Source organism: Onychostoma macrolepis, chromosome 07 (genome assembly GCF_012432095.1).
Source record: "Onychostoma macrolepis isolate SWU-2019 chromosome 07, ASM1243209v1, whole genome shotgun sequence".
Classification (NCBI taxonomy): Eukaryota; Metazoa; Chordata; class Actinopteri; order Cypriniformes; family Cyprinidae; genus Onychostoma; species Onychostoma macrolepis.
Window position 1 is genome coordinate 9,943,221 of NC_081161.1, and position 23,951 is coordinate 9,967,171.

Sequence of the window (23,951 nt, forward strand, 5' to 3'; positions counted from 1 at the left end):
CTACGGATGATTATTTGTTGAAAAAAAGAAAGAAAGAAAGAAAGAAAGAAAAAGAAATTCATTAAACAGTGAATACAAAAAAATAATAATTTGTGTTCCCTCAAATTTAAATAGTATTTTTTCAGGTCATATTTGGTGAGAAATTGCAGTCTCAAATAATTAGTTCTTGCATCGTTCTTTTCATCATTATCCATAAACACAGTAGAAAAACAAACACAATCATCACAAGACTGAACTGACAGAATGACAGAGGGCAGGTAAGAACAATCAAAACACCCTGACGCTGAAGAGGTGCAGATCAAACATAGATATTGAGCAAGTAATAATGATAAAAGATAGAACAAGTGCGAATGGGTAGACGTGACATAAAACACGAATCAGGGGGCCAACATATGGGCGGGCACCTGAAGCAGCAGGGCATTGGTAGAGAGCCATACCTTTTGCACACAAACAGAGTAGCCTCAGTCCAACACCAGTCCACTGCTCTTTTGGTGCACATACCCCCCACATACCCCTTAGCCCTCTGTGAAGGAAATAAAGGGAGTTCATAACCAAGACTGCACATGAACAAAGGCAACCTGATATAGACACGTTTTTAACTCTTAAAACAGACATTTGTTCCCTATTGCATTTCACATCATAGACCAGTATAGCCATTAGTGAAAGGCTAGGGACTGTAAGCGTTTTTGTGTATTCAATTGAGGGTGGCCTCCAATGGTGGGGAAGTGGCCTAACAGGCTCAGAAGCTAAATGAGTAGGTTTATGTGATTTACCCCTGTAGAGAACATCAGAAAGGAGTCAGTTTATCAGTCATATTTTTTATTTATTTTTTAATTCTGAAAACCTTATTTCTCTCCTCATATGAAGATAATTCACAGTAAAATTATACACCAACACTAGAACTAGGTGATTATGTAATAGACAGTAAGGTGTTCTAGTAAGAGACTTTTTATTGACCTGGTGCCAGATTGACGAAAAGTCTTCTTAAGAAATTAGTTAAGAAATGTATTAACATACATTCCAAGAAGTTTGTAAGAATGTTCCTAGGTGCAGTTCTTGACAAATTCTTAAGAAGTTCTCAAAGCATATTCTTAAAATAGTTTGTTACGAAGAAAATAATATTTTGGCATTATTTGACTGAATACATGGATGTTCTTGCTGAAGATATGATCTTGCTGATAAACTCAATGAAAAACTCTTCAAGGGTTGCTTATTTTACGCTGTCTGCATATTACTGTAATGTGCTACAGTAAAAGCGTCCTGTGTTTAGGTGTGTTCATATGTTCTGAATACTCCCAAGAAGTCACTTCACAAATAATCACGACTGATCATTGCTTACATTATCCGTCATTGGTGTCACTTCAGAAAACTTGTGCACAGTCCTGCTATATATTACATGCAGCTAGTGTTAAGTTGTAATGCTTAATTACAACAATTCATTTGAAATAACCCAATAAATTCATTAAATTCTTTAAATTGAAAAAGTTTACTATGATTTTAAGAAGATTCTTTTCAAGAATTTGAACAATCATCACTTATTTCTTAAGAAGACTTTTATGCTTTAGAATGTTTTGTGAATCCAGCCCCTGATTCCAGAGTTTGTATATGTGATGTGTGAGCTTCACAACTGCATTTGATTTAAATATTTTCAAGGTTGAGTCTAATACATTTAGGACATAAACACACACAAAAAATAATCTGTTTACTCAAATTAATTGGGATGCTTGGTGGAAAACAGAACTTAATTCAAGATTAATCTAAACTGTGATTTATGTGCAGGATGTGCAGCTATTCAGGAGCAGTCAGGACTTAATCTACTCTACGTGCTTCTTTGCTTCTTTGGTTTCAGAATGATGTGCACAAGATATGTGCTTATATAACCTTAGCAGCTCCACTCTTTAAGTGTTCTTTACTAAAGTAAAGGCTATTTGACAGCACAAGGTGGAAAGTAACATTCTGCTGCAGAGCTTTACATTTTTAATAAGCTAAAATTGTATGTGATGTGCTTTCTCATGTTTGCTTAGATAAAAAAATGCACACAGTAAAGTAATAAACCATTTTAATGGAATGTGCTATAAAAATTATTGACTTTTTATTACATAATTCAGTATGACATTCAATATTATTATTATATTATTATTCAATTCAGTAGTAAATTTGCCTTTTTATGCATAGTGAGCCACCGATGTCTGTGAAAGCTCAATTTTATACACATTAATCAGCAAATCATATTTAACTTCTCCTAAAAGAAGCAAGCTTGATTTCCATTGTATTTCCATTGCTTACAGAATTGACACTTTAAAGGCGTTCCATCATGGACATTGTAGTTTTGCTTCAAATATTGATTTAAATGTTTTGACGACACATTTTATTCAGGCAACAGTAAATAGTGCAAAGTACACACGAGTGAAATAAATTCATATTTATCAAGCAGTTGTTACTGCATAAAGATCACACTACTGCTGCTGTGAAAACATGTGACTTATGAGTGACGCACGCCTAGCTGGAAATTCTTGTGAATCACCTCTCATGACACTATGAATCCAGGGCAGGTAGGCAGAAATCTTTGTGTAGACAGCATGCTCTTCTACAGAACAAGCTTTGTCAAAGGAGAGGATGCCCGCAGCATACACTGTACTGGTGTTGGGGTTAAGGAATGCAAGAGCGCCGCCTGCATCGCCAAAGCACACGTTTTCCTGGTACTTACTGGGTCCTGTACAGAACTGTTTGTCATTCACGTTTGGTGTACTTGCAAGAACGTTTGCCTGGTAGTTACCCTTGCATGACCGTATAGGCAAAGAGAGAAACTTGAGTACTGGAGCAGGGGTAAAAATTCTTCCCCAGCCCCACCCGGCGATGATGCCTTTCTCTTCTTCCTTTTCTTCCTGGTTATCTCCAATCTCAGGAAGTGGGATGGGCATTACCGACTCACTAAATTTGACTGGCTCATTCAGTTTGATCAGAGCAAGGTCATTGTCCCATTCGGATGTGTTCTGAAAGTCTGGATGCAAAAACACCTGCAAGATAAAACCATGTCAATGATCAACCATATTATGCAACAATTACCTCCCCTTTATCAGTTTCTTGATGTACCTGCACCAACAAAATGAGCTTGTTACAATGATACACTGCTCCCAATAATGTCTGGAAAATTAAGCCTCACTTAGAAGGCATTCATTTCATTGCATCATATGCTACCAAATTTGATATTTTGCTATCTACGTGTCTAAGAGACACTGACATTCATGCAAGCATGGCTTCTAAAAAAGTTTTAGGGTCATTGCACTGTATGTTATCTGCATACACAAAAGGGCTGAAATTTGGCATACTTATTTGGGTTCACCGTGAATAGTAATCAGTCCAACTTTGAAGTCTCTAGGACCAACTCTTTAAAACTACCACCAGATCAAATATACAATATGCTTTTGGTTTTAACTTTTGAATCCTTTGTCCTAAAAACTAAATTTACCTCATTACTCTTTTCGTGCTGATCATATTCAATATCATCTATTAAGACTCTGTCCATTACAGTAGTTGCCAGTAGTTGAAATGTACTCTGTTCAACTTTTCCCTACTTTCTATATCTATAATGACTTGACATATCATCACAAGCATTGACAGTATGTTCTGAAGCCGCCTGAGAAGTTTGAAAACAGCGCCACCTATCGTTCCAAAGATTTTAAGCTATTCTTTGTAATGTAGCACTTTAACCATAAGGTACATAAGCAGCTAAGTTAGTTTAGCAATCTGAACAGTGAATGCTAAAGCTTTTCTGTCGTTATATGTAGATACACAAATATATGGTGATTATGATTTGGTGGGTTGCATGGATATTTACCTTTTCCACGGCTACTTCTGTAGAGGCATTTGCATGAACACGTTTGCTGATTCCAAGATAGACTTTTGGAATAAGTGGTTCTTGTCCTCTTGTCTGGCTTTGATTCTTTCCTACAAATAAATGATGTTTTATTAACAAAGTTCGGGAGGAGCACGTCAGATACTTAGCCTAATTAGACACAAGTGGTACGCCATCAGGCTAATCAACACAAGGGTACAAATACAGCTGACATACCTCCTTTCATTTGACGGCTAATCAGCATCTGGTTCACCCGTCTGTTGTGTTCACAATGTCTCACAGTGGATATTCCTCGTCAGGAGATGACTCCATCTCTCCCCCGGCCGCATCACCACAGCCAACCGGCTCCAGGACCACTACTTCCCTGCCAAGCAATGCAATCGAGCCCCAGGCTCCTTCTCGCGGGCGGCCTTCGACTCGTTCAGCCACTCGCCTTCCAAAACGCCCAGGCACACACTCGCCTTCTCCGGCGAGAACCCCAGCCGATTCCCCGGCGTCTTCCTATCGGTCTACTAGGCCAGCATTTCCACCTATAGAAAAATGGACAGTGGCAAGTCTGAGGCAGGCACTGACCAACTCCGACATCCAGGCCCCACGCAAGTTCACCAAAGCGGAATTATATGATTTATACAAGAACCTCAAACCAAGTAATCTCTCCTAAAACCACCCCAACCCAAAAGGCTGTTAAACATTGCAGTAAACTTACGGTCACGCCGGACTCCCCACCTTCTTCCAGCTCCAAGATTAGCTCCCGAAGAACATCAAACAACGGCACTAGGCCATCAGCAAGCCAAGGCCGTGCCCGGATTCGGTTGATGCAAGGCCGGCGAGGTTCCGGCGGCGGCCCAGCTTTCGTCGCGGCTCCCTCCTCAGCGATACCGAGGCCCACCACTCAAGCGGGCGTCTGGCCGCCTCCGCCACCAGTCTCGGCCCCGATGCCCACCTCTCTCAGCGCAGAGCCCTCAGTCCAAGCAAGCGCTTGGCGCAATGGCCGGCTTACACAGCCCCGCCACCGGCCTCTCTCAGCTCAGGGCCCGCAGCCCAAGCACGTGTTTGGCCGCACGGGCAGCCGCATTCAGCCCCGCAGCCCGCCCCTTCGGCCCGGGATTACAGCTCAAGCAGCGCTTGGCCGCTGTGGCCTCCCCATTCAGTCCCACAGCCTACTCCTTCCAGCTCAGGGATCGCAGCCCAGGCAAACGCTTGGCCGCACGAGCTGCCAAACACAGCTCCGCCTCCAGCCCCCTACAACGCTCTCCTCCAAGCGAAACCATCATACTCACTCTTCACCGCCACACCCATGCCTGTCCCCCCAAACGCCATCGCCACGGAACCCCCACAAGTAGCTCACAACATCCGAGCACAGATTTTAGCAGGTGCAGACGTCGATCTCCCTTTACTCCTTTCCCTCCTGCCAACTTCCGATTCCAATCGACAAATAGATTGCGGGGACTTTTCAGTCACGCTGAAAAACCCCAATCCCCTCTCATCCCGTATACTCTCTTTTCCCGAATTTGCAATAGCTTTCAGTCGATTCACGGAGATCATATGCTCAGTCTTCCCTCACAGGCGACGCGAGCTTAATGACTACCTGGCCATCATAGCCGAACTCGCGTTGTCCTACGGAGGAGGGCATTTTTTCACCTATCACAAACTGTTTTCGGCAAAATGCGCCGTCCGAGTTGCGCAGTGGAACCAATGCCCCTACTGGGGCGCTCTCGACCTAGATCTCCACAACAGGGTGTTTCTAGGATGTAGGAACATTTCGCGGCGCCGTGTGCAGGTCGGTCGCTCATTCCACCACGAATTGCCCACGGATCAATCCGTCGGCTACTCCATGCCCAGAACCCACCTCCACAAAATCCACCAGCTACGTCCCAAGATCAGCAACAGCGCTATTCTCAGACCAGGAACAATCAGCTTCATACGCCGCGGACAACAGGCAGCCATGCTTCGCTTTTAATAATCGAAAATGCATCAGACAGCGATGCCGTTACCTACATATGTGCAGTTTCTGCGGTGGAGCCCACGCTCGTGTCACATGCCCTGTGTCTAAAGCTGTGAATAAAAAATCAAAAAATTATTTATCGACTCCCGTGAACATTTCTCGTCTGGCCATCGAACTCACCAGCCATCCAGATAAAGAGTTCTGTAAATATCTCCTGTCCGGCCTCAGTCACGGTTTCAATCCCGGCGTCGTATGCGCGCTTTCCCAAAATTTTATCTGCAACAATCTCCAATCCGCCCATGCCGAGCCTGACACCGTAGACGACCTCATCGGGAAGGAAGTCAAATCAGGCTTCATGATCGGACCTTTCACAAACCCCCCCTTCAAAATCTTTCGCGTCAGCCCCATTGGTGTAGCTACAAGAAAATTTTCGGGTAAAAAACGATTAATCATCGACCTGTCATCTCCCCACAATTCCACCACTCCAAGCATTAATAGCCTGATTCCCCTCGAAGAGTTTTCGCTCAGGTACCATGACATAGAGCAGGCAGTCGAATTGATTAAAATTGCGGGCCGAGGAGCCTGGCTCGCCAAAATAGACATCACTTCTGCTTTCAAAGTGATGCCTATCCACCCGGATTCATGGCATTTATTCGGGATACGATGGTTAGAGAAATTTTATTTCGCCGTCCGCCTCACCTTCGGTTGCAAAAGTAGCCCAAAAATCTTCGACATGCTTTCAGAAGCCGTCTGCTGGATTCTGTCAAACAATTACGCCATTCCCCATCTCATCCATCTCCTAGACGATTTTTTAATCATTTCGCCTCCAAACGCCATCCCAGCTGCCCACATCCTCACAGTCCAAAAGGTTTTTTCCGAGCTTGGGATCCCCATTGCCCAGGAAAAAACCTTGGGTCCAGCTACATCCATCGAATTTCTCGGCATTAATCTAGACTCAATCAAATTCCAGGTCTCTCTGCCTAAGGAGAAAATCGACAGGATAATCCTCGTCTCCTCTACCCTCATTGACAGCTCTCACTGTTCCAAACGCGAACTCCTGTCATTGCTCGGGCATTTAAATTTTGCCATGCGCATCATTCCCCAAGGCCGTCCCTTCATCTCACATCTCCTCTTACTCGCTGCGTCAGTCCATGCGCTCGAGGACCTAATTTCCCTATCCCGAGAATGCCGCGACGAACTTAGGTTATGGATAACGTTCCTCAAACAATGGAACGGCCTTTCCCTCTTCTATAACAACCTCGTTTCGTCTCCCATCGACATCAAACTTTTTACAGACGCGGCCCCTTCAATCGGTTTCGGAGGATTTTACCAAGGTCGCTGGTTCGCGTCTCCATGGCCTTCCCAGCTGCAAGGTTCGCTACCGTCCTCAGCTCTTTTTGAGCTTTACCCCCTCGTGGTAGCAGCTTACTTATGGGGAAACGAATGGGCCTCAAAATGCATCTTAGTGCACTGTGACAACGAAGCAGTTGTTCAGTGCATCAACAAAGGCCGTTCCCATTCTACCGCCCTCACGCCCTTCCTAAGACGATTAATATGGATCTCGGCATGCGACCAATTCATAATAATCGCCAAACATGTCGCAGGTTCAGAAAATAAAATTGCTGACTCTCTGTCTCGCTTTCTGTTTCAGAAATTCAGGATGCTGGCTCCAGAGGCGGACCAAAATCCAACCCCAGTACCTCCATATTCAGAATTAATATTTCCGTAAACCACCCATTAAAACCTCTCCTTGAAGATTCACTCGACACCATCCTCCAGGCTGTCTCTCCCAGAACACTCCAATCATACGTAACAGCATGGAGATGCTTTAAGTCATTCCACCTCTCTTACAACATGCCATTTCCAGATTTTCTCTACTCTCAATAACCTCATTTATCTCTTTTCTCAACAGCATCAAAGGCCTCCAAATCAATTCCATCAAAAGTTACATAAGCGGCATCCAATTTTTCATAAACTCATGTACGGCGCTCCCTCACCGAAATTAGCAATTCTCAAACCTCCATGTTGATCAGAGGAATCCAACGATCCCGGCCGACTCGTCCCGATTCGAGACTACCCATTACATTAGACATCCTCACCAAATGTATCCACTCCCTCCGCACAAATTACCAGCCCCATAATACCGCCCGGACACTCGATGCCATGTTCATTTTAGCCTTCTTCGGGTTTTTGAGATGCTCAGAGCTAACCATCTCCTCTAAATTCGATCCGGTCATCAACCCCACCATCTCAGACCTAACAATTCTTGATAGCGAAACCATTTCTTTTCGGATCAAACAAAGTAAAACCGATCAAGTTAAGAGGTCATTTCATTTACATCTTCAATCTCTCTTCTCCCATCCAACCCTACCAAGCTGTCCTCGAGTACCTCTGCTCTAGGATTTCCCAGGCCAAATCCCCTCTCGAACCTCTATTCTTAGACGAGGCCAAAAAACCTGCCAGTCGCTTCTGGTTCCAAAAACATCTTAAATCAGTCCTGCTATCGGCAGGCATTTCAGCAAAAAATTTTTCCAGCCATTCCTTTCGCATCGGGGCAGCAACATCAGCAGCCCAGAAAGGCCTCACCAAACAACAGATCCAAACCCTAGGAAGATGGTCTTCAGAAGCTTTCCAAAGCTATATCAGAATAAACCAGTTCCACATTAAATCAGCCCACCAGATGCTAATCGGGTAATATAAAAAAAAAAAAAAAAAAATTTTTCACATAAATTGGTACGAGCCTTCCAGACATTTTTAAAGAACTTACCTTTTCAAGTCCACGCTTGGCGAGGCCCACCTATCTGACACCGTGAATCTTCACAGCTTGTTGAACACTGGCAGAGCCTCCCAGCTAGACAACTTACCTTTTCCACCCTGCGGCCGGAGAGTCTCACCCAACCAGGCTGCGAGCTTCCATCTCCAGTCAGATGACGGCGAGTGCCTCCCGGCCACCTAACTTTACCTTTCTGTCTTTACCTGTCCGACACAGTGAGCCCGATCTCCGCCGGACGCCGGTGGCGCATTCCGGCCAGACAAACTTACCTTTTCAAGTCCCACGCTGGCGACGCTTACCCGTCCGACACAGTGGGTATTGTGCTCCCGTCGGGCGTCAGCAAGAGCCTCCCAGCTAGACAAACTCACCTTTCCATCCCGTGGCCGGCGAGACTTACCCATCCGGACCGTGAGTTTTCATCTCCGGTCGGATGCCGGCGAGCCTCCCGACCACACAACCTTTTCCGTCTTTACCTGTTCGACACAGCGAGTCTTGATCTCCCGCCGAACGCCGATGAGCGCATTCACGGCCAGACAAACTTACCTTTTCAAATCCCTCGCTGGGCAAGGCCTACCCGTCTGACACAGCGAGCACTGAGCTCCTGGCGAACATCGGTGAGAGCCTCCCAGCCAGACACTTACCTTTCTTCCATCCTGCGGCCGTGAAACTTACCCATCCATGCTGCAGTGTCCATCTCCAGGCGGATGTCGGCGAAACCTCCCGACCACACAACTTTACCTTTCTGTCTTACTCGTCCGACTCAGTGAGCCCGATCCTCTTAACGGACGCCGGCGAGAGCACTCCGGCCAGACAACCTTACCTTCTCAAGTCCTACGCTGGGCAAGGCTTACCCGTCCAACACAGTGAGTCTTGATCTCCCGTTGGACGATGGCAAAACCTCCCAGCCAGACAATCTTACCTTTTCCGTCCACTTGCACCACAATATCAAACCCCCCTCGAACGCTACATACTCGGTCGGTCAAGCAATCTTAGTTTTCAGTCCGCCACCGGCGAGGCTTAACCATCCGACTCACGAGTATTGATCTCCCGTCGGATGTCGCGAGAGCCTCCCGGCCGGTCAACCTCGTCTTTTTCCTCCTACGTCAGCGCCGCTGGCCCTTCAAACAGGTGAGCACGCTCACCAGTTGGATGGCGGCTAAGCGTCCCGACCAACTTTACCTTTTCCGTCTTTACCTGTTCGACACAGTGAGTCTTGATCTCCCGTCGAACGCCGGTGAGCGCTTTCTCGGCCAGACAACCTTACCTTTTCAAGTCCCACGCTGGCGACGCTTACCCGTCTGACACAGTGGGTATTGTGCCCCCGTCGGGCGTCGGCGAGAGCCTCCCAGCCAGACATCTTTCCGTTTCATCTTACGGTCGGCGAGACTGACCCGTTTGACTCAGTGAGTATTGGCCTCCCGTGGGCGTCGGTGTCGGTCTCGGCCACCCACCTATTTTTCCGTTCGACGGGCGACGGCGCCTAGCCATCAGCCGCCATGGGTCTCGCCCGCCCGCCGAACACCGTCCACCTGTCTCTTCTATCCTCACACCTTTTCCCCGCCTGGCGAGGCCTACCCGTCCGATATCTCCTGAGTCTCAATCTCCATCGGATGCTGCGAGGCCCTCCCAGTCTCCGGGTTTTCTCTTCTCCCTACCTGTCGGCAAGGCTATCCGTCCGACATTGTAGTCTTGATCTCGTGTCGGACGTTGACGCTGGTCTCCCGGTGGGCTCCTGTACTTGCCGCCCGCAAGTGAGGCTCATCCATTCGATGCCGTGAGTCTTGATCTCCCGTCGGATGTCGCGAGAGCGTCCTTGTCGGACGTCCAAAACTCTTTTTATCTGCCAAGCCAATAGGACCCACTCGTCCGGCATGGAGGTGCTCCAGTCGGAGGCTTCATGGGTTCTCTTGGCAAGTCTCCGCCCTCTGTCCTCTGATCAGCAGGGGCTGACGGCCAGTAGGGCTCGTACGCCGACTCCGTGATCTATCCCACTGCAGGCAACTCGGGTCCTCCTGGCCAGGGCCTTAACGACGCTGCTCCTCTATCGGCGGGCAAGGCTCACCCGTCCCAACGTGATGAGCACACCGTTGAGCTTGTTCGAGCCCTCCTGACCGGTCGCCCCAAACCACGCAGTTCACACCAGCGGCGGTGGGGCCTACCCATGCATGCCAAACCGCTCCCTCAGAGCTCGTAGGCTCCCCGGCCTGTCATCCAGGCTACCCTTGAACCAGCTACCGCCAGATCTATTGCGTATTTGGGGGGGATCTTAGTCTGGCGGCTGTCCAACACTCAATTGCTTTTTGGGGGATACTCTGGGTTCGGGCAATTCCGAGCTCGGAGCCCTTCCCCAGGACAGCACGCCAACAACGTATTACCATACTCGCCAAATCGCATTCGTTACTCGTGCTAAATATATGTAAGTGTGAACTCGTGAAATGATGTTTTATTAACAAAGTTCGGGAGGAGCACGTCAGATACTTAGCCTAATTAGACACAAGTGGTACGCCATCAGGCTAATCAACACAAGGGTACAAATACAGCTGACATACCTCCTTTCATTTGACGGCTAATCAGCATCCCTCCACCACCCCTTCTCCACCATTATCACCAAAGTTCACTACACAGTAGGGGATACTCTGGGTTCGGGCAATTCCGAGCTCGAGCCCTTCCCCAGGACAGCACGCCAACAACGTATTACCATACTCGCCAAATCGCATTCGTTACTCGTGCTAAATATATGTAAGTGTGAACTCGTGAAATGATGTTTTATTAACAAAGTTCGGAGGAGCACGTCAGATACTTAGCCTAATTAGACACAAGTGGTACGCCATCAGGCTAATCAACACAAGGGTACAAATACAGCTGACATACCTCCTTTCATTTGACGGCTAATCAGCATCCCTCCACCACCCCTTCTCCACCATTATCACCAAAGTTCACTACACAGTAGGGGATACTCTGGGTTCGGGCAATTCCGAGCTCGGAGCCCTTCCCCAGGACAGCACGCCAACAACGTATTACCATACTCGCCAAATCGCATTACGTTACTCGTGCTAAATATATGTAAGTGTGAACTCGTGATGCATTTGTTGTATAGAAAGTTGTTTTAATGATACATTCGTGTTTACTCTGTAGCCAATGACACAAGGATGGTTTAAAATGCTTTTGTGTTACAGTAAATTCCATAAGCACTTCAGTGCTTTAACTGCAGCTGAGTATTGGGTCATGTCTGATGAGGAGGGTCTCTGTTACCCGAAACATGCTCTCTGACTCTATCCAAAGCAAGAGACTCATCTGGCAGGCAAGTAATAGCGCCCAAGAACAGAACAGCCACAGATAGCCTAGAGACAAAAAAAGAGATCATCAACAAGAAATAATCTGTTCATTTCAGAGGAACACTTGTTTGAACAGATGTTAATTAATAATGCATCATGCATTGCAGTGAAATTGCAATAATACTTGATCGTTATTTGAAAAATAATTTTAATTTTAGGAAACAAAGCAGAAACTTACCACCTCATGATAAAACTGTTTTGTAAATGGAGCTGTCTTATATTGTATTGTGGTTGTTGATGCTCTGGCATTTATATGAGGTTGATACAGCTAAAAAAAAACTAATCTAAACTCACGGATGACCTAATCAGGGAAATTTATCAGTGTTTGAATGTTGACACTATCCAGGTTAAAGGTAGATAAGAGGTTAAGTTAGCAAAACTTTCCAAAGGCAGCACGTAGGTCCTACTGTTCAGTTTGCATTTAAACAACAGACAACACTCATGTGATTTTGAAATCCCACAGAGAAAAAAAAAAAGAACAAGAAAAAAAAACATTTGTATTTGCGAAATGATGCACACCTTGGTTGAAATACAGATTCATCAAATGGCAGTGCCAGTAAGTACAAGTTTTGTAAACCCCCAAATCAGGGTTTTGCAATGTGCAACACAATGTTGCAATTATATTTTAAAGAGATTGAGGTTAATTTGTTTTTTTTTTGTTTTTGTTTTTTGACTACTGTAAAAAATAAAACATGAAATTCTCAGAAGCAAAATATGGAAATCTTCTGTTGAAAAATGACATTTGGCCAAAACATCTTTTGATAAATTGATTTAGATTTTTTTTAAGTTAATAATTTTCCTGTTCTTCCTAGACTCCTGTGTTTGTTTTTAGAATTAGTAATAAGCTGCATTTTACAGTATATCCACATATTTTATACTCTTTCTCCACAAAGTGTTATAGCACACTCCACTTCAGATATATTTCTTGAGTAATCTAAATCGAATTTTTACTCTAACATTAATATGATTAGTGCTTTTTTTTTCTTTTTTCTTTTTAAAGTGATGTTTTATTAACAAATTTCAGGAGGAGCATGCGCAGATAATTAACACAGCCAATTCATCATCAGTAATCACACCATCTATCCAATCAGCTCGAGAGAGAACCCCTATAAATAATCAAAGCAGTCTTACCTCCATCAGCTCTAGTCTTTCAGCATCCCTCCACCACCCCGACTCCTCACCTTCAGCCCGTTCCTACCCCAACACGGGGAGGAGCACACAGGGGGGGAACGCTCTGGGTCCGGGCTAAATGCAGAGCTCGGACCCCTCTCCCCGGACAGGGGGAGTACCCTGGGCTCGGGAGTAAGTACCGAGCTCGGAGCCCTCTCCCTGGACAGCACGCCAAATATGCATAACCTTTTCTCAGTTTACTATATGTAAGTGTGAACTCGTGAATCTCTTTTCAAATGTAATCCATCTTGACTTTATTGAACACTGTGAATGTATGAATGCTTTTGTTTTACTCTAGACAAGTATAATACAAAGGATGACTCCAAATCATTCTCTTCACCATTATTTTACAAACACATTTTGTAAGCACACGCATATTTGTTTGGCCCATGTTAAATAAAGGGCAAGGGCAAAATTACCCAAGAATGTGGTAATGCAGTCTTGAGAGTGAACACAACATTAACACAGATTACATTTCCTGGCAACCCTAGATAAAGGTCTCATTTGTTAACTTCAAATTTCTCAAGTCAGAAGCACAGAGAGTCAGTTTTTAATACTAAAAGTAGGTAAAAATGTGTTTGCTCTCATTTTCAGCCTGGACGGAGGCAACTGAAATGGACTTGTTTCAATTCCACATGAGCAGTTTTTAATAAGTACTCATTAATTACTTGCATGACACCCTGCAGTGCTGGTGCAGTAGTGTAGTGGTCAGAGAGATTAGGGCAGATAACGGAAATGTTTTGAATGTAATGAACTATTAATGACATGCAGTAGGCTATGCCATCTCACAAGTGTATTAGAGATGGAAGTGGGTCATATCTGCCGTCATTAGCCTGGAGCCAAACTCAAAATATAACCTTTTAGCTCTTGCTGAAGACCTTACTGCTATCATAAACAACTTGAATTATGAAAATTAACTTTAATTATAAAAAAGGTTAAAAATTCTTTACTTCAAGTTATGTTATCATCAGTGATGGGCAACATTACTTTTAAAAGTACATATAACATTATTATTAATATTCCAAAATGTAATTAATCTTAATATGATAAATAAATACACTCAAACACTCTCAGCTTTACTTGAAAATGTAAACATTTATCAAAGCGTGGAGACATGGCCTCAATGACAGAGTTGGGGAAATGCACCCATTGTGTAATCCCCTTAATGGTTCTTGCCAGCGTGAATGTTTTTGACCAATATTTATTTTGGGGATTGGCAGAATGTGTTCATACATTTTGCCAACAGGAGAACAAAAGTACACATACTCCTAGTCTTAATAGGATTACTTTGACTGGCACATTCAGACATATTTTTTCAGTCCTGTACACATTTATTTTCGGATGCTAAATACAATTTGATTCCAGAGAAGAGAGGTTGTTAATCATTCATGATATTCATGTCTAGCCCAACTTAGTCAGTTAGTACTTTTTCATTTAATCTTTAGAGAATAATGTAAGTGCATTACAAACTGCCTTTCCCTTACTCAGACATGCAAAATCGTAGATTTTAGATTAATGATGCTGTGTATTATTTAAAACTTATTGTGCAAATTAAATGTTAAAATTCTATACTTATGATAATTCACGAACTAAACGGCGATTGGCCAATCAGAACTCGGTACTGTAATAAGCTGCGCACAATAAGCGGAAGCAAGTTTTCATCATTTTTCCCGCAAAATGGTTAAAGCGCAACTTTTGAAATTCTTTAAAAAGAAGACAACAGAAAAGCTATGATTTTTCCTCGATTAGAATTTAAAAACATTCACCTGATTGTGCTGTATGTGTGATTGTGAGGGATTGAGAGACGATAGCAGAGCTGACATTATCCAGTCATCGACTTTGCAAAAACCAAACAAAAACACGTCTTGAGAGTCTAAAATCATTCACTGCACGATGAAGCCTATTCAATACAGTTAAAATAACCTATTAATTTAATACCTATGAATTATTTAATAAATGTAATTATTTTAATTAAAGAATTAAAGAAAAAATACCCATGAGTTTTTATGTTTTTATATTCATTGCACAAGCAATTTACTACTTTTCTGAATATCAGTATACATGTGCGAGCACAAATGTGCATAGCAACACGGTGTTTTGTTCCTTGAATTAATCAGTTTTTGAACGAATCGAGTGAGCCAGTGATTGAACGGCCCATTTAGATGGACACTTGTTTTGTTTCTAATTGAATCAGCCGTTTTGAACGAATCGATTTATTTGAACGATTCAATAAATAATTTATTAAAACAGGGACTTGCTGTCACCTACTGGTGGTTTTATTGTCATCATTATTTATCCATGAAATGCTTAAACCAGCCAAGGTTTCAGCACAAAAACACATTTAGCAAAATATTGTTTAATTATCAATATTGACCAAAAGTCCTCCATTTCAGGCCCCAGAAGGAAAAAAAGCTTACAAATAATAGTTAATTTAATAAGGCTAATTTTTCATTAAATAAAAACCTCTTTAAAAAATAGACAAATTTTGTAATCATTATGTAAAATTAGCGACAGGACCGCACACACACACACACACCACACCATCCCCCCCCCCCTTAATTTTTTTTTCTTACAATTCAGCCACTGGTTACAGGCACATGAGGGAGAAAACACAACAATAACCTCATCTGGTGTTTAAGCCACTGGTGATACGCACATCAATTCAAACCACTTGCATTCAAGCTTTCTTTTAATTTTCAAGTTTAAATAAAAAATAAAAAAGACCCCAGCTGTATCTGTGGTGTATTTATGCCTGTGTGTGTATTTATTTTATTTTTTTATGAATGCAGTGGAAGAAAAACATAAGAAGATGAGGTGAATAAAGAGTGAATGAGGCAGTGGCCTTGCTGCTGAAAAACAGCTGCTGGGTAAAAAGTGTGCAAGACTGAAGCTAGTCCGGATCCATTGATTCACAGCAGCTTTTCTGAGGTTGATGAACGTGGCCGTCTCATAGCAAATGGACCACTGTGAGGAAAGAGAGAATAACGCACAGAGAGGAGGAGGAGAGTGGAATATGTAACTGTAATGCTTGAGCTTGCAGCTGTGTTTGAGAGAGAGAGAGAGAGAGAGAGAGAGAGAGAGAGTTTTAGACAGACTAGGTCAACAAGGAGTGAGAGGCTGCAATATATAGAGTGGGAGGAAGAAAAACATGGACAGCTAGACAAAGAAGGGGATGGTAAGAAAAACGGGGGAGGAAAGAAGTCTGACAGAGATCATTTCAAGAGCTACAAATGCTTGCTCTTCCATGTTTGTGTGAGAGAGTTTTGAGAGAGTGTGTGAGAGAGCCTGTTTTCTGATGGGAGACTGTATTCAATCAGGAATCAAGCTGGACTTTATTGTAAAGCTTGACTGGACAAAGACTGGCGGTTGACAGTGGGTATTACCTTGTTCTTTTGCAACTCAGACACAGTTTTCAGGAACAGAATATACAGGTAAGAGCATTACATGAAAATAACTGCTGTAGATGGGAAAATAACATCTCTTGTAAGGCATGTTTATCTGTACATGTAAAGGGAATCTTTTACTAAAAGGGCCATGTTTTCTGTTATTTTTATGCGAATTGAGAATGAACCATTAAACGCACCCTCACACACCTGGGCTTGCGCAAGTCAGCATCAAGGAAAGAAAAGTCTTGCACATGGCATTTGCGTGTAAATCTTGATAATATTTGATTTTATGTATGTAAGTATATATGTGATTGTTTATTTATTGTATAAAACAAACATTTTAGGTCCTGTGACGAGCCACCGTATCTTAGGTTTCACAATTTATAATCACATTAGTTCTCACTCCTTCATTTGAAATATTTCTGTTGTGTAACAAATTATTTTTTGCATTTTTAAATTCTGTTACAAATACTTAATGTACTTTGTAAGTCAAAATAAGGACATTAAAGCTGCATGCATAATAATGATAAATGATCAAAAAAATAAAAAATCCCCAATTACAATGGATCAATTAGGGTCAACTTTTATTTAATAAACAGTTAATTTAAGGTTTAAAATACCTTCTCAGAAATAAACTCAGCGCTTAAACATTTAGCAGTAAACTAAATTGATTAAGTGAGGCAGAATGAAAGAAAAAAAAATATGAGCAAGATGTTGATATAAGTGTGAAAAAGCAGCGGCTAGAGGATTAAAGGCTGGAGAGAAAGATTAAGACAGACACACACACAGTACAGGCCCCCGGGGCTTCAGGGTCCAGCACTGGTCACTCCATTATTCCAGTTGACTGTCTACTCTAGCCCTGGATACAGAGGCTGGACCTAGTCTGTCTGGAACTATAGAGACTTCCATATAAAGCAATTTGCTGCCATGACATACTAAAGAATCTTATTTGTTTACAGTTCACTTCCACCATCACTTAAATTATCCACAATATTCAATGTGTATTGCTTTTGGCTGACAGAGTGGCCCTGTTCCAAAACCTGGTTAGCTGCTTTGCTGTCTGCCTACCTAAATGCTTCAAAAGTGGCATCTGGAATGATCTAAACAAGAAAGAATTACACACGCCACATGATTGATTCTGCACACTGAAGATCCCGCTCACAATTGATTTCAATATGTTAGTATGAAGAGTTTGATATTATGTTGCTAAGCTAACAACACAACACAATATTAGGTGAAATACTACATTTCAATTAGAATCAGTGCTATCAGTACTTTTACAGTATTGAATTAAATAAGTTTATGATTTTCACTGAGCTTGTTGCAATGCATTATGGGACTGTTCTCTGTGAAAGATACATGGGATGCTGTTTTAAATTTTGGTCAAAGCAATGTCTCTTGAGATGCAGCATATTTATGTATAATTACATATTCAGCGGCACAACATGATGAGCAGTCCTTTTTAGAGGGCTAAATATGTTCTTAGGTTATGGCAAAGTAATGAGTGGTTGGAGAGCGATACAAAACTCTTATTAGGTTAAGTGTTCACTTGGAGGAGGAAACACTGGCATGAATTAGAAACTGAATGAACAGAAACAGAAGGATAAATGAATTGCACCTGCTGAAAACAGTTTATTTGTAAGCACTATATGCGCTGATTCACTAAATAAATGATGCAGATCATGCAACGAAACAAACATGTCTACAAAAACTAGGCTAAATGCAATTTATCCTTCACAATTCGGAGTCACATTAAACAAAGTCTATTCCAAAACCTAGTAAGCTGTCTACATAGGCAGCAATTTAAGGCACCACAAAGCAATGTACAATCGATACAGAAAAGTATTGAGAAAAATACAGTCTCACTACTTACTATTGTTGTGTTATATGTATTTTTTTTTTATGGCAGAGGCTATTTGCACAAGTATACTAAATACAAATAGCAAAAAACAGTATGTTTTAGCTCTGTGTACATACAGTAGTAGATGCGAGCACAAGCAAATAAGTTGCAGTTCACTTTACGTTTCTGAATTCTCCTCTTTAAATATCAGTTAGGCACTTTATTTCCCATTCTTTCAAAAATTGTACATTTAACAATATTTTGTAGTAATATTACATTATATTACAATATTACATACTTATTAGAACTATTACTCTTTTTCATGTATATTCATGTGTAAGATAACTTACCATTATTAACAGTCTGTTATTGTTAAAATTACTATTTCTTTTAATTTTCTTTTTTAATAACAAAGGCAGCTTGTTAGGTTTTGAAGCAAAGATTTATACACACTTTGAGCATCAGTTAAATAGAGTTTCAGCAGATCATTTCCAGTTTTCACCAAATGCAATGTGAAACAAACCACAATTGAAGATTTAAGTTTGATTCTGATCTCACAGATCTAATTCATAATGAATTAGACACTGCAAATGCAATGTCCTGGCTGGATTCATTAGAAGAAACCCTGGCCTACTTCCTACTAAATGCATGTGTAGTAAAAGATGTAAAACTTTTTGACAGATAGTGAGAGAAAGAGAGAGAGAGAGGGTATGAGTTGGCTGTGCGTGTTGGTGTCCAGCTGAGATGCTGTCATGACTGCCAAGAAGCCCCAGCAGAGCTTTCTATTTTAATGTTCGCATAATATTTATCATGCTAAATTTCCTTTAGTACGCTGAGAGCTGGAGTCTGACTCTCAGTAGGGTTCTGCTTGTTTAAAAGCACTGAAAGCAGTTGTGGCTAATGTCAGGGTTCTATTTGAAGAGATGCTGCAAGAATTATAAGACCGAACAGATGGCATGACTGTCATCATGCCCACAAACACCTTTCTAAATGTAATATATTCATAGGTTTTTATTTTGGTTCATGTTTTTCTGCAGCACTATTAATCTCCCAGAAACAATGTGCTCAAAGCCACATTACCTAAAAATAGAAGCCTTACATTCAAATTTGCATTGCAATTCTCCAATTATGCTCTTAAGTTAAACACAATTAGGAGTTTGTTAAAATTGCATTTTAAAATAATACTTTATGAATAAAAGAGACAGCGATGCTTGCCTAAGCAAACATCTTTAATAGCTGTTGGGACAAAGACATTTCCTAGAGCCTCACCAATTACATTGTCTCACAACAACAGTGGAGGGATTTTTACACCTTGCTATGAAGTCTTTATTCATCATTTTTGTTTCTCCCACTTTATCTATTTATGTGCCAATACAAAGAGCATCACAGGAGACACTGCAAAATGCATTGTCTAAATCAGTGTTTTTGTCTTGTTCCAGTACAAAAAATCTAAACATAATCAAAATACATAAAAGAACAATTTGCTAAAGGTTTTAGTTAGGATTGTTTAAAAAACAAAAAAACATTTATCTTATTTACCATGTATCCAAATTGTAGTATCTTACAGTAAATTCAATTAAGATACTGCCATTCTTAATTTAATAGAAGTATATTAATGAGACTATTAAGACATTATTAACTTTAATCGATTGTTAAATGTTTGGCAATCCACCTTGAATATTCTCCCTGTGTATATTTGCCCTTACCAATTCTACATAATATTGGAGACTGATTTGTAAGCATATGTTTGCACAGGCTTGTTATCTTCACCATGCAACAAGTGTAACAAGCTTTGATTACAGTGTATTTATGTTGCCATGATTGTGTTGAATTATGCAAACCGTTCATATTCTTTTCTCTGCTCTTTTACAGGGTTGTTATCCACGGCTAACAAAAGAACCACCCAAAATACTGACTTGTCTTATTTACATCACTGCCTGTTAGAGGCATGAAGACTGTACCAAGGCTTCACTATTGGCCATCTTTAGTGTACCCAGGTAACCAGTATAATGGAGACTGCTAATCAGACAGCAAGTGAATCTCAAGATGCAGGACAAACGTTGGCACCTCTTTGCACAGCCCGCTGCTGTGGACTACTAAACCGAACATTGGCGGTCATGTTCATGGTTAGCCTGGCCTTTGCCATTGTGGTGGGAAACGTGGTGACACTTATTGTTTTCATGCAGACCCGGCATTCTCGAACACCACAGGGCTACCTCAAAGGTAACAACAATAATTTACATATAGAATATGTTCAGGATGGCATGCAAATGTATCCCACACTGTGGTGTGCTCAGTGTTTTTTTTTTCCTCAGAAATTTAATTAGAAATATTAACCTGCCATTTTGGAGAGTACCACAATGCATGTGCGCGCTGTCCCCATGATGTAATCAACATTTGATTAACGCTGATTAGCGTTATTTACTGTACATTCAGCATGCGCACGCATACTCGTGAACTTTTCATCAGCACTTTTCCAAATTTATCCTGTGCCACACTCAGTTACGTCAGGTCCAGCAGGAATAAAGATCTCTAGTACAAAGAAAAAGTTTGATGAATTCTGAGCAATTTGCTGTATTTTATATTTGTCTTGCAGTGTCCCTGGCCTTCGCCGACATGATGGTTGGAGTCTTGGTGGTGCCATTTTCTGTATACACTGAAATCTCTCTGATGGTGACTGACACTCCACCGCTGTGGTACCAGGGCATTTCAACGGCCTCACTGGAGGGTGGATCAAGACCTTGGCAACCCTGCATGCTGATAGGTCCAGTTTTTGCTGGATGTACTTTTGTCTCAATTAGTACCATCTTTCTGATGACAGTGGAGCGCAGTGTGGCAATCCTGCGTCCGCTGCATAAAGACACTCTTGTGACGAGGCATCGCACCCTGTTCCTAATACTCTTGTCCTGGACTGGCAGCTTCTTACTGGCAATGGCTCCACTGATGCTAAGCAACAGCTTCACGCTGGAGTACAATGAATGCAGCCGCATGTGCAACTATGCACCCTTACTAATCGGACATCAGTTGCCTCCAGATGCAAACATCCTTCTGCTGTTTCCAGCCTTTGACTTCAGTTTACTGGGTGGGACATTAGCCGTCAATATCCTGTCCTTCACCAGTATCCGCCGATACTCCCGCAAACGGAAACTGCTCTCTGAGGGAAGCCTTGGCACGGATGCAGGAGCCGGCGGGTGTCCCTACAGGCCCTCTTTTTCTGATATCAAAGCAGCTAAAACCATTGGAATCCTCACCTTTGCCTTCACAGCCTCGTTCTCTCCTATCGCAGTATTTGTGCTGGGAACGTAGTGGGATACACCTGGTGCAACTTCTCCTTTTTTGCATTTTGGATTCTGACAAGCAATAGCTGCTGCAATGTGATTATTTATAGTGTGCGGGACCACCGTTTTAGGAAAGGGCTGACTCTGCTCTTTCAGCGGGACAGAGCACATCCTCACCCAGAGAAAAGCTGAGATTTTTTGGACAGGAGCTGGGCAATGGCTAGCACTGACTTCACTTTCTTTACCTCCTGTCACTTTCGCCTCGAGAAATTAAGAATTTGCTTTTCAGGATCTCTTTCACAAATTGATCAGGGACAACAATAAACATCATTCCAGGGATTGTGGCAGTTGTCATTATGTTTTACAGAGAATTATAGTCTTTATTAGCATATCCCTGCAGTTATTTATTTTTTATTCAGATGTATGTATATATATATAAAATACAGAGACATGCCTTATTGATTATTGCATTGCATATTCAGCATAAATCTGTAAAATATGTATGTGAGACATTTTTGAATGCGATTTATAAAAACAATTAACATTTTGAAAGAGTTCTATTTGTACCTAATCTGGCTAAAAATAAATAAAATAAAAATAGAATTTGGTAGGTGCAATTAGGTAAGTCCACATAAACAAACCACATGACCTTCCCATGTGCAATCACATGTTAAAATCACATGTAAAATATGTGGAACACATGTGAAATGTGGTTTTGGAATGTTTTCATGTTGTGAATGTGTGAAACCCATGTGATCACATATGAACACATGTGGACATGTGTGGGCTTTTTTCTTTAAGGGATTGACTTGAACGATACAGCTGAGGTACCCTTTGTTTATAAAAAATAAAAACACAATATTATAGATTCTTCTTTCCATTTTTAGATTTTCATTTCTAATAATAGAATATTGTTAGAAAAATAAATAAATAAATAATAATAATATACAATATGTAAGTAGATAACCTTTGTAACCAGCTGACACCCTCAACACTGTGAAGTACATAATCAGTGCTATATTATTGATAGAATGAGACTTCAGAATTTTTAATAAACATTTTGAAGCAAATGTATCCCCTGTGTTCACTGAGTGTGGATAATAGTAGCTGACAGGGCTAAAAGTCTGTCAGTCTTCTGTTTAAATATTCACAGCTTCAGCAGCAGAATCACATAAAGCTACTCAGAGTACACACTGACTGCCTCAGGCTGTAACTTGTCCCTCACGTTCAAAGGCTAGATATAAAAAAATATAAAAAAATTAAATACACAACACTATGAGCTGATTCTACAATGGAGAAACACCACTGAAAACATATTTTCATCTACAGATATCTTTAAACTGCATGTAATAAATAAAAAATACAGTATTTTCTTAAACTTCAAAATCATATAAAATCTACTTACTACTCAAGCAGTTTTTAACTCGTAGTCTCTTAAGTAATCCTCATGGTGTGCAATACCTGTGAAGACTCACACACAGCTGTTTCTGCACAGTTTTTAAAAGGGCCTGTCCAAATACCCACATTTGTGGCCTTTGCTCTTGACCACTTGTCTACTTACATTTTAAAATACATTTCTGAATGTCTGTTCAGTAGTCCCTATAACAAATGACACAATTTAATAATTTCATTTGTGGTACTTTTAAGTGATGAAAACAGTTGCTCTAAAAAAAAAAGAAGGAAAAAAAATACACATACTCATCTTTGCACCAATAAAATGTGCAACACTTTATTATTTTACTACCTAATTATATGCTTTTATATATTATATGCTTTTAATTATATTACCCCCCATTTACCCCATTTTACCCTTGTTTTACACACTTTTCTTCCTGTGTATAACACCCTCTGGCTTGGCCTGCTACAGTGGCCACATGCCCCAAAATCATGTGATATGAAGGAAAACGTTACAGTGTAAGTTAAATTAAATAGATATAGCATATAATTTGGTAGTAAAATGCACAGTGTTGCAAATTTTATTGGTACAGAGCACTTTTTATAACTTAATTAAAAATACCACATTTAAATGTGTCATCAGTTACTCATAGGGACTTCTGAATACACATTTAGAAAGTTGATATTAAAGTGCAAAGAATTGAAAATAAAAATATGAATGTATTAATAAATAAATAAATACATATGATATTTTTTTTTCTTTTGCAAAATGTACTTTTCATGTGCTGTATGCAAAAACAAAGAAACTCACACACATTGGATGAATCTTTGTTTTTTGTTTTTTTTAATGTTTGAGGGTGAGTAAATTGCTTTAAAATCATCTTTGTCTTTTGTTTATTTATGTATTTGTTTAACATTTTTTTTTAGATTTTCGCTTACCCAGGATGAACAGCCAGTCAGTGGATCCTCTGGA

General features: G+C 41.3%; 1 protein-coding gene and 1 pseudogene across 1 annotated transcript; one reads left to right on the top strand and one right to left on the bottom strand.

Annotated features, from left to right (window-relative positions):
• Positions 1–2,042: 2,042 nt before the first annotated feature.
• hp (haptoglobin) lies at positions 2,043–12,110 on the bottom strand. Its single transcript, XM_058780993.1, has 7 exons — positions 12,088–12,110; positions 11,827–11,915; positions 10,230–10,506; positions 5,982–6,109; positions 5,421–5,473; positions 3,839–3,955; positions 2,043–3,017 (listed from the first exon to the last, which is right to left on the bottom strand). Exons 1-7 carry the CDS (start codon positions 12,093–12,095, stop codon positions 2,457–2,459), a joined length of 1,233 nt encoding a protein of 410 aa, XP_058636976.1. The 5' UTR covers positions 12,096–12,110; the 3' UTR covers positions 2,043–2,456.
• A 4,016-nt stretch (positions 12,111–16,126) lies between these two features.
• On the top strand, positions 16,127–23,860 carry LOC131543354 (trace amine-associated receptor 13c-like; annotated as a pseudogene).
• The last annotated feature ends 91 nt before the right edge of the window (positions 23,861–23,951 follow it).